Raw genomic sequence first — 16,125 nt, 5'->3', positions numbered from 1 at the left:
CAGGACCACAGCGACCAGACCTGTAGCACTTGCAGCGCCTGGTGACACAGCCAGACTTACAGCTGCACCCACGAGTCAGCAGCATCACTCGTGACCTAACTGCAGCCATGTGCTCTTCTGTGTCCCAGACGACACTGATAGCGTTGCCGTCTGTCCTCCAACCATACTTATTCGGATCCAGAACATTGACTTGGTCCTGGTTGGCCTGCGCCCACATATTCGCCACCCAGCACACTCTCTGCCAGTGCAGACGCAGGGCGCTCCAAGATGGAGGGCAGTCCTCTTCTGGCTCCACTCTGCTCCATACCACCTTTCGTATGTCACTGAGCCATGTAGTGTGGCGTTTTTCGCTGGTTGCTCCTTGTTGCCGACTCAGCAGTGACCGAGGGCCATTGTCCTCAAATCCTGCCGTGTGTTTCTGGTGGTATGCACAACCAATCAGGCGAACGAACGCCAGGAAGCCATACTCATTCTCAGTGTCGCACAGCATACCTGGCACCCCGTCATCACGACTTCCTCCGGTGATGAATGCTGCGTTCTTCACAAGGGTGTTCATGAAGAACGTCTTGCCGATGGAGCGGAAGAATGATACATAATCACACCCCGTGGCTATGAAGGCAACCTGCAGGGTGCGACATTTCTTGTTAGCCGGCACACACTGCAGGTCAGGATCAGCCATGAAGCTACTCTGAAGGGCGTTCAGAGAGATGTAGCTTCGCTCCCGGCTACCTGGCATGTCCAGCTGCACGAAAACTGACTGCCCGCACACAAGTGGCAGACCGATGTGGAAGGTGTCGGTGTCCGGGCTGTACACCATTGCGTGCTGATGTCGCAGTGCATGCCTCCAAACCCTGGAGTCACCTTCATCGGCATTGCTGCCGTAGGGAAACTCAAACAGCTCTGCCCTGCCAGCAATTATACCAAGGGCCTTGCCTGCCAGGTTACCGGAGAACCCACCAGACGTGACGAATTGCTGCTCATGGCATGTGAAGGTCCTGCGAACAAGTCGCAGACTCGCCATGCTGAGGAACTCCACAAGGCGGCGCTTGCATGGTCGGCACGATAGGAAGCGCTTCCAATTCTTGGGAACTGGATCCTGGTCACAAATTGGCTTGCCATGGTCCTGTGCACAATCCTCGTGCTGGGTGCTGCTGTCTCGCACCTGGCGAAGGATGCTCTTTGGGCTTACGATGTCAACGCTGCTGTCGTCGAATACCATGTGAACACTGGTGGCATTCTTTTCAAATGGTCCTTTCACCCAGCGGCTGAATAGAAAGTTGGCGTATGCTTCGAACGTTGTGTGCGATGACAGAGGTGACGTGTTCAGCCAGAACATGCTGTCGTAGATGACTGCATGTGGAGAGGTTGCGAAGGTTGCAGGTAAGCGATTGACGATTATGCTCTGCTGTTGGTAACGATCAGCATACCACTTAGTCACTGTTGACTTTGTTCCGCGTCGAGGTGTGACATCATCATCAGTTAATGCCCTTGGAGTTTCAATAATTTGCTCACCAATACCTGTGCATTGATCACAGCAAAGAAATGATGCAACACATGGTTATCCCCATTCATTCGACCTACCGCCTTACAATGGAATGGCTATGACAACTTATGACAATGCATGACCACCACGAATCAGAGCACATCCATATTGCTATCCTTCAAATGCTCTCTGTATTGCTTACAAGGTACAATGTGTTTTATATTCACATACATCAGTATACATGATCAGTATCATATTCAGGTAACGGTTTACACATCACTGGGCATGCAACACTGTCAAGAGGACGTACCTGAGGCAGCTAGGCCATGTAGTTGTGACCAGGCTATCCGTCTCTTCAGACATGTTGTGCGCACTTTATCATTCTTCTCCTTCTGATTGGTTGTGCGTTTCTTCTTCGTTGCAGGTGCAAATGTACGGAGCCTCTGTTGTCGGCGTGGAGGATTGGCAGATGGTAGGTGCATGATCCGACATTCCACATATGCTTTGTAGTCAGCCGTTCCAATAGTGTAGAACTGGAGCATGTCACGCCTTTGCTCTTCTGTAGCAGTCGTACCACTGAAGACATTGACCAGCCCTCGTCCAGTGGCAGTAGGCATTGGTAGAAGTGAGTGCTTCTCCATGATAGCCATTATTGATTTCAAGTTCTCCAACCTCTCCTTCTGTTGCTTGGTGACTGCTGCAGCACTATGGTCTCTCCTGTTTCTGTCTTCTTGTGCAAATTCAGGGAACAGCTCATCTTGGAAGTTGTGAAGCACGTGCCCACGATGTGGCAGATACCGTGCGAGTCGATCAATGTACTCGGGTCGCGGGTGAACAATTGCAGCTTTAAGGTCTTTGTTGATGCACATCTCGTGGCATTCATCAAGTCCAACTGAGCTGAATGCATTGCTTGACAGGCTGACGGAGAATGACCCAGACTGGAACTGTGCCTTGATTTCCCCTGGCATGGATGCAACGTGGGCCAGATGGTGGGGAAGTAGACGCAAGTAGTATGTTCTGTCAAAAGCGTGAAACAAAGGGGCTGCAGCTTTGATTGCAGCTACTCGTAGATCCCAGTTTCCAGTACGCACCGCTACCCATAAACCAATGTATGATGTCATGTGCTGGAAATAGAAATCAACCCAGAATCGCCAGGTGTCATCACGTTCAGCCATTGCCGTGGCGAATTCTTGCAGTTGGTCATATGTAGCCGATGGGTTGCCACACCTCTGGAGCATTGTGCGACCAATGGCTTCATGAGCAAGTAGCAGAAACTCGTGGCACTTGCGAAAGTTGGTGGCTTTTTCCAACACCGACAGGAGATCTCCGCGATACCCCATTGCCACTGCCATAGATTTCAAGCCTGCATCCCAGTAGACTCTCATCAGCACGGGATGTATTGCCTTGAGAAGGTGCCAATCTCCTGGAAATGGAACCAGCCATGCTAGTTCGTCTCCGTACTCTCTTATGAGCGAGAGGAGGTGATCATACGTCTTTCCATCACCCACAACAACGAGGTGAGTAAGCATGCGCCCAACACCATACAATGCTTGCAGGCAGCGCAGAGCATTCAGCATTGTGTCCTTGCTGTCAGCAGGATCACTAGTCACACCCAGGTAGAGAACCTTCGACTGCTCAGGCCTCGAGGGGAAAGTCGATTTGAAATGGCCCTTGAGTGAGGTGTGGCCATCTGTTGCAAGGAACTCATGGTGTAGTTTGCTGAAGGATCGTAAAACGCCGGTATCCTCATTTGTGGGTATAAAGGCTTCCATGGTCAGCTTGTTGCGGTTGAACCATTTTGCGCTCATTGCTGGCGGTAGAATATCGGGTGGGGAACTAGTTGGGTTCACGGTGATTGTCACTGGCGGCTGTAGGTTAATTACTGGCAATTCTGCAGGCGCAGTGGTTTCCTGGTGATAAGAGACTGCTGCTGTGTCCTCTGGGTTCTCTGTGTTTCCTGCAGAACACGATGTGGACTGGTCACAATCACCAATTACGGCTGATTCTTGAACACACTGGAGCGCGTCGTCACACTGTGTCTCAGGTAGGCAAGGCATGCCTTGATGGACTTTAGCTGGGTTTTTCTGCTCAACTGCCGTTCTTGAACGTGACCTGCCTCGCTTAGCAAGTGGCTCGGCATGCTGTGAAAAACAATGGAACCCTTGATGGGGTGCTGGGCGTTCGTTGCTACAGCAGGTCATATCTCCAGTTAGGGGCTTTGGGGTGACACTCTGAATGGATGTACCATGGAAGCCCCTAGACTGATCACCACAGTACATCCGCTTGCCAGGCTCGTTCTTGTCAATGTTGTCAATGGTTGCGATGGAGAACTTAGCAAAGGGGATGTTGGCATTTACCCCTGCCTCAGAGTTCTTATCTATGATGGTCTTCTGATAGCGCTTGTAGGTATCAATTCCTGCTGTAGCACCAACCCTTGATAGGACTCGCATGAGCTCTGTCGACTTGCTGTGTGCTTCAACAAAGTCAGATAGAGCTAAGTGAAAGGGGAACGTGCAGGATGGCACAGCTGCATGCATCATGCAGGACAGTATGAACAGGCAACGGACGCGCTTGACGTGTTGGTAGGGGGATTTGGCTGGGCAGTTTTGCTTGCCGCCTTCCTCATTACCATAAACCATCAGCCACACATTTCGCCAAAGACCGGGGTTTATTTCAGTGATCACTGCTTCTAGCTGCATTGCCGATAGGGAGGTGGGATCAGCGTGCTCCCGATGCTTAAAGCGCGCTGCCTGCTCCTTCATGAGGTCGTGCAGTCTGGGCACGGACTCGAGTGCATCTGTTGTACTGGAAAATGTTGTTTTGCTGCATAATTCTTCTGCATTCTGCTGCGTTCTGCCGTTTTTCAGGGTCTCAGCTCGTGCAGTGGCCAGGGACTTGAATAAGCACGAGGCCATGTCACAACCAGTTCGGTACAGCAGTGTGCCCTGCTTCCGCCCTCCAAATGACCCGTGCTGCAGATGCGTGCCTAGCTTTGCCTGTAGGCTGGATAGCAGCCACCGATTGTTCATCTCAGCCTCACCATCAGTTAGGGCTGAGTGATGATCAGCAGCTGTGGCGAGCAGAAGGGCCCTATTCTCGAACAATGTCTGCCCGACGAATATGGTCGTTGAGATGAGAGCTGCTTCACACCTCGATGCAGATGGCGTCTCCTTTCGCAGAGATTGGAGGAGCACCTGGAGCTGGTGGTCTGTGCTCCGACTCTCTCCATCAGCATCTACCAGCTCCAGCTGTACCTTGTAGCATGTAAGGCACAGGGTGCTATCGCCACTTATACTGATGCCATGCGCAACATTCAGCTGGTGCTGGAGAGCACCTACATTGGGGCATTTGCGTTTCGTGCCCACGATGCGTGTGCTGCACATGGCACATGTGGGGCGGGCCATATCATGCAGCTGCATGTTGTGCTTATTACATAGGCACAGAGTTGACATGTCTGGTATCTTTTCTTGTAGCGCAGCCTGTAGTTCAGCAGCTGTCATCGACACTGCTGCATGCCGTGGCAAGTCGCAGCCGGCAACTGAACATACATGCACCGCATTTCCCTGTCCATGCTGATCTGGTGTGGGTGATGACTGTAACTCCATGGCTTCCGTGCTTGCTATTTCTGCTGGCTCTGTAGATCTTGACGCTGCTGCTGTTGCTGCTTCTGTAGTGGTTGTTGCTTGTGGCTGTTGGTGTTGCTGTGCAGCCTGTGCCTTCAAACGCTTCATGCATTTCTTGCATATGCATGCATCTGGTTTAATACCTGGATGTTTGGTGTTATCCCAGTTTTCAACTGAGGCTGGGTGGGTATATCTCGCATCACGTGGTGTCTCCTGGCACACAAAGCAGGGTCCACACTCTCTACCAGGGTGCAATTGTGTACCCAAATTTGGCCGGCCCATATTTGGGCATGGGGTGGCCGGACACCTGCCAGCGTTTCAGACGCTGTGAGTACCTCCTTTGGGACTCTATATGTGTGGACGCTTTCTCTCTCCGCTCTTGCAACAAGCAGCGGCCCGAAATAATCTGCGACGTACCTACGAATTTCGAATTTGAAAAAACGGAACAAAAATGTCGAAGAAAAGTGATCAGATGTTTGGAGACCTATTCAAAAATCCGCTTGATTAGCTCTCCACTCACCCTCGAAGCACTGGAACTGCGCAAAAGCAATCGATATCTCAGTGTTTGTCCACAATGTCTCCACAACCAGTTGTCTAAATCCTTCAGCAAAATTGAGAACACCACCAAAATGCCCTTCAAATTTCCCGCGGTTGCAAATAAAATGAGGACCCTTTCTGCAGCTTTTTCAAACTTGGCGCATCGACTGCGAGTGCTGCAGGTGCAGAGTGGTCGGAAGTCACACGCCGTAGGGTTACGTCACGCTACGTGAAACCTCAGCCCCGGGCAGCCGACCCGCGTGTGCTAACAGGGCCTGAACGTACAAAGAAGCTTGTTCTGTACGTTGGAAATGTCAGTCCGGGTTGCAGGGCAGAGTCAATAACAGCGTGGTGCAAGGCCCGCCAAGTTGACGTACTGAACTGTTCGATTTCAGAAAACACGTACCTGGGTACTTGCCATGCTCGCGTAACCGTGGCAGCATCGGACGAGGACAAAGTTCTCGACTCCAAATTCTGGCCGGCCACCATCCAGCACACAGTGCGAAAGTGGCGCTTTGCTGATGCCCAAGGTAACAAGTCGTCTTCTACTTCGCGGCGAGGCAGTGATGATCAATCCTGAACTGTCATGCTAACAAACCAACATACACAACGATGCAGCAACAACGACTAAATCCCAACGCCCCTGTATTCACCCCACGATCGAAACTAGCCCACCGGCTCTACCCCGCTCAGCCCTCCTCTGGCCGACCCGCACACATTGCATGTCCAGCGCTAAATTCATCAGCGTTCCCTTTTTTCCCTAAATCCCAGCGTGATTTAACCCTAGTATCTCTGAATTGTCGCTCTGTTGTCAACAAGTTGTCTGAGCTCTGCGTTATGGCCGAATGTGCTAAGCCTGACATAATCTGCCTAACAGAGACGTGGCTCTGTCCCTCGAACCCGCTCTCACTGTCAGGCTATATCTGCATCCGCAGAGATCGACCTCCGGAAGACAATCGGTCAGCGCATTGTAGCCGTGGGTATGGGGGTGTTGCCGTACTTGTCCGTTCGGACTCCTTTCCGTACGTCTCCCCTCGTGCCGACCTTCAACGCCCTGGCTGCGAGTCTGTGTGGCTTGAACTTGGCTCCCCCTCTACTCAACCTCAGAATCCCATCTTACTATGCTGCATGTATCGACCACCCTCACAGAGCACAATGCAATTGTCGTACTTTTGTGACATGTTTGTTGAGGCATTACAGTCAGTCTGCTTAGATTCTTATGATCTGTTAGTGACTGGCGATTTCAACGCCCACAACTCAAGCTGGTGTCCCACCGATTCTACCTCGAAGGCTGGTGATCTCCTTAGCACAGTATTTTCTGCTCTTGGGCTCCACCAGATGGTTGACTTCCCCACTCATTCCTCGCCTAATGGCTCTGTTTCGTGTCTGGACTTGGTGATCACCAACCGACCACGCCTCGTGCGCTCAATTGATCAAGCACCTCCCTTGGGTATGTCTGACCATATACAGATTGTTTGCACTTTATGTTACGCCCCTATTTCGAACTACTTCCCCAACTCTTCCACTGGTCCTCCCTCTTCACTGTATCGCTTCAAACAAGTACCTTCGCACCTTTGGCAATTAATCAACGCTGATTTAGCTGGCTACAACTGGTCCTCTCTGAACTCGTACACTGATGTTAATGACGGACTTCATCACTTTGATTGTGAGCTCCAGTCCGCCTTCCGTCGTCACCTCACCTCATTCGGAGCCACCCACACTGTGACATCTCCACGACCCCGCATGCAATCTCCACCATGGGTTACTGCTGAGCTCAGGTCTGCTGTAAAACGCAAGCGTGATCTATACAGTGTGTACAAAAAATATCCGACAGCAGTAAATCATGCAGCTTATAACCGACAAAGGAATGCTGTAAAGCACCTGTCTCGGCAAGCACATCGTCAATATATACGCTCCATCCAAGCATCACTAACGTCACCGAATCGACCTACACTCTTTCAGTTTGTGCGAGCACAGCGGCACACTTCCGGCCGTGTCATGCCCCAAACGATGATAGCATCCGACGGTACGGTCGCCACGTCCCCCAAGAGCATAGCTGATGTTCTGAACACTCAATTCACCTCATTTGGGCTACCTGATGATCCTTCGTGGCGCATTCCCCCTTTGTCCCAGTCGCCTTTCATATCTGTTCCGTTCCGTACAATCACTGTCACTACGTTTCAAGTTCGGAAATATCTGAAGCGCCTGAAATGTGGAAAGTCTCCCGGCTCAGATGGGATCTCGAATGAAGTGCTGCAGTCTCTTGCACCATCAATAGCCTATCCTCTCGCCATTATTTTTAATATGTCATTTCGAACTGGTACATTCCCACAGGATTGGAAATCCGCCATCGTGACACCGCTTTACAAGAATAAAGGCTCCCGTGCTTGCCCGGTAAACTACCGCCCCATCTCTCTGCTGCGCACAGTTTCCAAACTTTGTGAGCGTATTGTATTCGATTCCCTCTACCTGCACATCGCTCCGGCTCTCTCACCAGCTCAGTCGGGATTCTGCCGTGGTGACTCAACTCAATACCAGGTGACTCGACTTGTCCAAGACATAGCGACAAAGAGGAACTGTGGGGAGCATGTGGGAATGGTGTTTTTCGACTTGGCTAAGGCATTCGACACCGTTTGGCATCGTGGCTTACTTGCCAAGTTGGAGGTCACCTTCCGGGTGGAGGATGCTGCCTTGCGTTGGATATCCTCGTATCTGTCTGCTCGTTCTCAGGCTGTTCGCTTGTCTTATTTCTTGTCTGATCCCCTCCCTGTTACGTCTGGAGTGCCCCAAGGTTCCATTCTGGGTCCTTTGTTATTCTTGCTTTACGTTAATGACCTACCTTCAGTTGTCCCCGATGTTAGTTTGTATGCGGATGACACTGGCCTTATCTGTTCTGATTCCTCCCCTGCACAATTACTCCTTACCATGCAGCATCGCATCAACAGCACTGTCATGTGGATGCAAACGTGGAAACTCCAGCCCAATTTAGACAAGACAGAAGCCATGTATATTTCTTCATCCCCTCCTGATCAACCATTATACTTCCCTGACTCGACTATGCCTATCCGTGTTGTTACTCAGCACAAACATCTAGGTGTGATGTTTGACTGCAAACTCTCTTGGGCTGCACATGTCAACTGTGTATGCAAGCGAACCAGTTCAGCATTAGGGGTACTACAACCACATTGCACTCATTTGCCCATCCAGTGTAAACTATTATTTTATCAGTGCTATATTCTCCCTATATTCGACTATTGCGATACCGCTTGGTGTGGCCTTTCTGACACAACTCTGAACCAATTAGAAGTCCACCATAGATTTATACTTAAAATTCTTTACAACAAGGATCGATGTTTTCCTTCGGATGCCCTTTATCGACTTGCACACACTTCTCCTCTCTCCGTTCGTCATAAGCACCATCTCTGTACACTGGTTCATAAAATATTTCTTCATAAAACCCCTTCACACATGATGAAGTACAATTGGTTTTCGACAAGCTCAACCCGTAACGCGCTCATCCTGCCTCTTGTTAAGTCAGCCCAGTATCTAAAGTCCCCTTTGTTTTCCGGCTACTCTCATTGGTTATCATTACCATACGGTCTGAAAACTTGTTCTTCTATTGGTCAGTTTAAAGATCTACTATCACAACTGAACTAGACGCAATAATTATCATCGAAGAACATTCTCGAATACCTGGGTGATGCACGAATTTTGATAGTGCTCACTTCCGTTAATCGTTTTTCTTTGTAATTTTCCATTCATTTTCTGCTCTAATTCATATTTGCTTTGTTTTCCTAGCTTACTATTGCCGTGGCTGGCTCAACGCCCTTGTCTCAGGGGATTCTGTCCCTGCATTAGCTATGCTTGTCACATGCTATGAGATTGTGTCTAATAATAATAATAAGAATTGGCTTCAGTGAAGCCTCCGTGTTCTGAAAATACATGTAAAAGCAATAAGTTAATTATCGTGTCCTTTCCCAAAGGGAACTCACGACGGCTGCTAACACCCGGCAAACCCTGTATAAGTACATTGGGCATTTGTAAGATGGACAGTTGTAAGTTCCAAATCCTGTTTTGACGCGCGGGTCACATTGGAATTATCGATAAAGAGATTTCATCTCTGGACCTCCCGCTAAAGTTCTAAGAGTTAACCATAAAACACAAACACACATCAGCAGATAAATGCGTTATCCCAGCCCATGCATGAAGATTTCACGTACATTGTACATTTACAATAATCTATCCTACATCTAGGCCGTACAGTATCTGCATGTACATTTTTCCAAGCCTCTGCATGTACATTATAGCTCACATCCAGAATGTACATTTACTTCGAAGTACATGTAGAAGTAAAAAAAGGAGTAAATTATCCTGTCCGTTCCCAAAGGGAAATCACGACGGCCGCTAACACCCGGTAAACCATGTACATGTACGCGTGCCTGTAAGTGAACCGCGCCTGTCAAGAAGAAATCCGGACTGCAAAAACATTCGACCCGTATCACTATGTACATGTACATGTACACGGCATGCGAGCAACGAATACAATGTGTATAATACAGCAGGTACCTGATCGCGGAGGATGCACCCATTGTGATGACAGTGTACAGCAGAATATTCTTTTCCAATAGACTGTGACATCGGGCGCAGCCGAGCCGATCTATCAAGGAGAGAGGCGATTGCGAATCAACAGTATCCACTGCACTTCGTACAACGTACCTCTATGTGGAAGTAAAACATAATATAAGCTAGTAGACTTTCAAGATTCGAGGTTAGTTGTTAGGAAACTTGAGGAGACGTGATTCACTAATAGTTGCACTGATCGTGACGACGATAGTAAAATCATAGACGTTCTTTCTAGAAAGAAGATATGGAACTGAAGTATAGCTCCTTGCGCAGGGTACGTCACGTTTCCATCTATCTCAATTCTAGCTGCTCCTTGTCAGCGTTGATGTTCACGTTAGATGCACAGTAGCTTCCAACTCCATGACCTCTGTGCTGTCTATTTTCTCTTTGACTTACGTCTTTCAGCATCGGCTTCTGCTATCTGTGGCGGTTTCTTTTCTTTGGTATGCCAACAGTATAGTTGGCGTCCCTTGTAAGTATTACAATCGATGATGGTAGTGGGAAAAGGTCGCTTTTACTCATTACTTTCCCGGATTCGCCGTGTGGTGTACATGTGTGGTTTATTGAAATCCAGCACTGGCGATTCCGACCTATCAAGGAAGGATTGTTTCACAGAGCGAAGTACTGTTTAATGTGAAGCCCGCCGATGCGCTTCTCTGTCAGGTCTCCCTTAACTCGTCGACGAAAGAGTTGACCTGTCCTTGGCGACGTGGCATACAGCAAGAAGATCTCTGCAATGCTTCATCATCTCCCTTTAGCAAGCTACAGCCCACAGCCAGCCCCAGCAGCATCGAGACAGTGTACCAGCTCGTTTTTGATCATCGTCTGTCATCCGGAGTTTATCAGTGTGGTATGCCTTCATCTTACGTTGCCTTCTATATTATCAACGGTAAGAGTACCCGATGATTATGACATGTCTTATGTACAGTACATGTTCAGTACAGCCATGTATGTGCATTGTACGTCAAGTATTTATTTATTTATTTCTGCACCTCGTGGCATGTCAAGACAGCCAATTGAATTGAGGAGAGGGTGAGACCAACCACGGAAGAAGAGAAAAAAAGAAAATTAAGAGCACGTACACAAAGTGGGAAGGGATTAGCAACTTACAAAGCAATGGGATGCTCAGCGAGCTATGCAGCGGAAGTGGTGACTGTGACTTTGTTTACTGGGAGATACTGAAGTGCTGTCTGACGAGGGTACGGAATTTGGGCATATCTGGAGCTTGTCTAACACTGGGAGGCAGTTGGAGCCACGTGGAGTAGGAGGAAAAGACAGGGGAATTTACGAATAGGGTAGACCTAGCTAGGGGGAGACGAACGCAGCTTCGGGTGGTGCCACCTGAATTGAACCAATTAAGGGACTGTAAATGAGCAGGGTGCTGGTCAAGGAAAATTGAATGCGCCAGGGTGCACTTGGAAGCATCAAGGTAATGTTGCAGAGTGGTAGTGGATGCAGCAGCATACAAGTCTAGATTTGAGGTATAACGATCAGTACGGAATATGATTCGCAGTATACGGCGATGGAGAACTTCTAATTTACCTATGTGGGTTTTGTTAATGGTGGACCAGGCAGGGAAGCCGTATGTGAACAGGGGAAGAATGTATGATTTATAAAAATTAATCCAGCAATTTTTGGGCAAATGGGACAAGTGACTTGACATTATGCCGACAGATCGGCATACTTTGGACGACACATGATCAGCATGGTGAGACCAGGAGAGGGCGGAATCTATGACAATGCCAAGGTGTTTATGGTGGGGCGCTACAGAGATAGGGTGACCGGGATCATCGGGAAAGTGGAAGATGGGCACTGGATCTGTGGGAGGGGGAAACAGGAGGAGCTCGGTTTTGGTCACATTTGGCTTAAGGTACCAAGTGCTCATCCAGTGAACAATGTCGTTGATACAGGTATGAACTTTGGGGTACAGGGTGGCGTGAGATGGGGAGGAAGCAAGGACAGTGGTATCATCTGCAAAAAAAGAAATATTGGGAATTGAATAGGGGAGGTCATTAACGTATGTGAGGAAGAGCAGGGGACCTAAAATGGAGCCCTGGGGCACTCCGGATGTCACAGACTCGGGGTCAGATAAGGTTCCATTTACTGTGACGCACTGATTTCGGTCCAAGAGGTAGCTAGTTATCCAGGCGAGTAGGGAGCCGGAGACACCATGGGCACGAAGTTTGGCGATCAGGCCCTTGTGCCACACGGTGTCGAAGGCCTTGGAGAGGTCGAAGAAACAGATGCAGGAGACCTGCCGCTGGTCTTTTAGGGAGCAGAGGTCTTGGATTATGCGGGATAATTGCCGTGGGTATTATGTATATAAATAATGTACATGTACATAATAATAAACACAGCTCGCATCTTCCCTGAATCTGTTAGACAGGAGCAGAGTCGACGCATCTGTCAACAGTGTCAAGCCAAGTTAGTCTATCTCCTGCAGCTTGGAGAGCGCTCTCCACGGAGAGATCCGCTGCTTTCAGGTCGTGCCGAATCGTATCTATCCACCGCAATGGCGGACGGCCACGGCTTGTACAAATGACTGTATTACTGTACATTCAAGTACATTAATATGTGCACTCGATCTCCAGAGAAATGCAATGTTGCTCCAGACATTACAGCTAGCTGCTTCGAGCTAACTGTGTCCTCCAGCTCAGGGGAGCGCTGAGTGACTATGGTGACTGGCAGACCAGTTAGACCCGATGCAAATTATTATTTTTTACGTGAAATGAAGAAAGGAGAACTAATGTGTTGATGCCATCTTCAGTAAAGTAAAAGTAAATTATCGTATCCGTTCCCGAAGGGAACTCACGACGGCCGCTAACACCCGATAAACCCTAGCGGCAGATGCAGCGCCTTCAGTAGGCCCGTCAAAATAAAGAGAGGAGAATCAAAGCACATCATACAGGACTGTACTGTGTACACTCTACATGTCATGTATTACCGTACTGGCAATATATGTTGCCGCGTAACGCGTAACGCAGGGTGGTGCGGCGTAACGCGCGACCAGGCTAGTGCAACAAATTTTCGTTGCGTTCGTAACGCGCGTCCGGCGGGGTGCGGCGACCTTTTCATTGCAAAAAAGGCTGAAAACTGTGAAAGCACGTGCATGTACCGCGTGGTGAAAAGTTCAAAAACTGGACGCAGCAGGAAGTCCTGCAATAGCAAAAAAGGACTGCGGCAATATAGAAACCTGTGTAACGGCTCCTGTGCGACTTTGCATGTAACGCCCTGCGTGCGGCAAACATGTGCCAATGTAACGCTTCATGGCCTCACTGCGGCAACATAAATTGCCAGTACGGTATGATGTAGTTTAGGGGTAGCCTGTACCGCTCTAGTGTGCATGTAGGTCTGGACTTGTTGGGCGTTTGCTTTTCTACGTAGCACAGTTCTAAATCTAGGGCGCCGTTCCCGCCGCCGTAAATCCCATCATACAATAAAATGAGCCGGCGCAAGCGAAAAGGGACCTTATCCTGCTGCACGTGATTTTGAGAAAACCGCACTTGAAGTGAATCAGCTGATTCTCAGCTGTCACGTTCGGATCGAACTTGAAACTGTTCGTTTTTTGGCGATACGCGACTTCTTTGGAGCTCAGTCATTCTTTGTATTGGAGAGCCAGTATCCTACAGCTCCTGTAGAAGAAAACCCTGGCTAAATCGACCCACGTACCACCGATCGGCGATCAAAATCGATCGACCGTGACCAGGTGACACGTCGACGCGACACCTCCGATCCGCTGAATAAAATCGCACGCGCGAGCGGAAAGACAAAGAGTTGCTTTCACAGTTTCAGCGCAGTTGTCTTGCCGTCTTCGCTTTCTGCTAAGTCCTTGGGTCGGCGTAGCTGTTCACTATGAGCCATCGTAAATGTTTCACCGTGAACGAAGCGCTGAAATCTCTCCTGGAAGAGATGAGGCTGAAGTTTTTGGTGAGGAAGACGAGTCGGACGCCAGTGACGTTCGGTTCAACCTGACGACGGCGACACTTTCTTGAGCAGCGAGTGGATGTCGACGCAGCAGCAGAGCTGTTTGTCGGAAAGGCAGAGCCCAAACCTCCGCAGGCTAGCTCCGCAGCAGCTTGTGAAGCGACCGTTGCGCCGGCAGAGGAGGACGACACTGTTCGTCAAAAAGAGAACTGCGGATGTTCAAAAAATTGCTTGCAGCAATTTGACCCAGCTGACATCGAGACGTCGATCCTGAACATGAAAGAAATGGAGTCGCACGAGAGTGAGCTGGTGGTCCTGGGCCTTCTTGAAGCTTTGAGTAATCCTGAAACAGTTTTTGAGAGTGGAGAGAAGCGCAAGAGGGAGCGTTTTACCTACAAATTCCAAGGACTGACTGTTTGTGTGGGTGCGTTCCGTCACGTGTACGCACTGTCTAGCAAGAGGCTGAAACGGTACAGAAGCCACCTGGAGAAGAATGGGCTTGTGCCACTAGTGCACGGCAACACAGGCAAACGGCCACACAATGTCCTGGAGTTTGCTGTTGTGAAGTACTGCGCGGAGTACATCACTCGGCACGCGGAAGTGTTTGGAATTCCACATCCTGCGCCACTCCGTGGCAGAGACGACACGCCACCTATCTTCCTTCCAGCGACACAAACGTACAAGTCCGTGCATGCAGACTTCTGCGACTGCTGCCACAAGGAGGGTAAGAAGTCTGTATCCTTGTCGACGTTCCGCTCCATCTGGCACCAGACATTGCCGCATATTAAGTTCATGACGGCTCGCATGGATGTTTGCCCGGTGTGTGAGGACTTGCGGCGCAACGTGATGGCGGCTGGGAGTGAGGAGCAGAAGACGACTGCATGCATCAGCTGACTGACCATGTTCAGCTGTTGAAGACCACACCTGAGCAGGTGAGAGCAGCAGGCCTTCCCCAAGTGTTGCCCCCAGCAGGTCTGTCACAAGAACGCCAGAAGTACCTGTTCAAGGATATCCGGCCGTTTGTGGCAGACCCTTACAAGGATGAGCTGTGTCCGCCTGTGCCGGAGGAATGACAAACTTGTGTACTGCAACACACGTTTTGAGCCTGATAATTGCTAGAGTCTGGTGCTGTGTCAAACTACATGCCTCAGAACATTCTATTATTCTTCTTGTTAGATCTAAAATGCGGCGTGCCTGCGTGGTACGGAAGGACGTGATGGCCCATCAGACGTCACGCTTGGCACTATAAATTCCATCACAGTGAAACTTATGCCACCTGCCCAGTAGTGTGTGTATACTGTATCCTCCAGCCCTTCTGCTGGTGACTTGAAGGCTTCTGTAAGGCTTCCATGGCCAAATTATTGCAATTTACGCATTTCAAAGATTATTCGTGAATATGTGCGATGTTTTGGTGAAAACAGTGTTGATTTAAACGTCCGTAACTTTGCTATATGTTGATGGATTTTCATTGGGTTTTTTTTATCTGATTCATACGTTCTCTGGCTACAAGAATTCGTTGCTAACTCAAAATGCCCAAAAAACGGATAAGGTCCCTTTTCGCTTGTGCTGGCTCAAATAACTAGAGAGGTTAAGATGCACGTTATCTCTGACGTGACGCGAAAGTTCAGCTCGCGTTATTTGGCACGCACGTCAAAAAACCACGCTAGTGACCTGCAGCTAGCTCACGTCCAAATTTTGAGTTTTACGCCAAATTGCGCGTCACATCGGAAAAGTCGTGCATCATTATTCTTAACCACAGACTAGTGTGTACATGTACATATATGTTGAAAATTACCGCACATGTACATAATTCTTGGTTTCAGTCATGTAGACTCTACCAAGCAACTTGAAGTACATGTACCATGATGCACATGACTGATACTGTGTCACGTAGATCTATAGGTATGCACTTGCAGCATTGTGTCATGTAGGTCA

General features: G+C 49.2%; 1 protein-coding gene across 1 annotated transcript in view; it reads left to right on the top strand.

Moving 5' to 3' along the window:
• The first annotated feature begins 10,427 nt into the window (after positions 1-10,427).
• The window catches only part of LOC135818457 (uncharacterized), a 9,685-nt gene continuing 3,987 nt past the window's right edge, over positions 10,428-16,125 (top strand). Inside the window, exons 1-3 of the mRNA XM_065331841.1 lie at positions 10,428-10,540; positions 10,672-10,738; positions 10,841-11,155. Coding sequence (XP_065187913.1) covers positions 10,511-10,540; positions 10,672-10,738; positions 10,841-11,155 — 412 coding nt within the window. The 5' untranslated portion in view covers positions 10,428-10,510. The remainder of the gene's footprint in view (positions 10,541-10,671; positions 10,739-10,840; positions 11,156-16,125) is intronic.

The sequence above is a fragment of the Sycon ciliatum genome, chromosome 5, assembly GCF_964019385.1.
Source record: "Sycon ciliatum chromosome 5, ocSycCili1.1, whole genome shotgun sequence".
NCBI lineage: Eukaryota > Metazoa > Porifera > Calcarea > Leucosolenida > Sycettidae > Sycon > Sycon ciliatum.
Note: the sequence above shows the minus strand (reverse complement) of the source record. Positions and strands in the feature narration are given on the sequence as shown.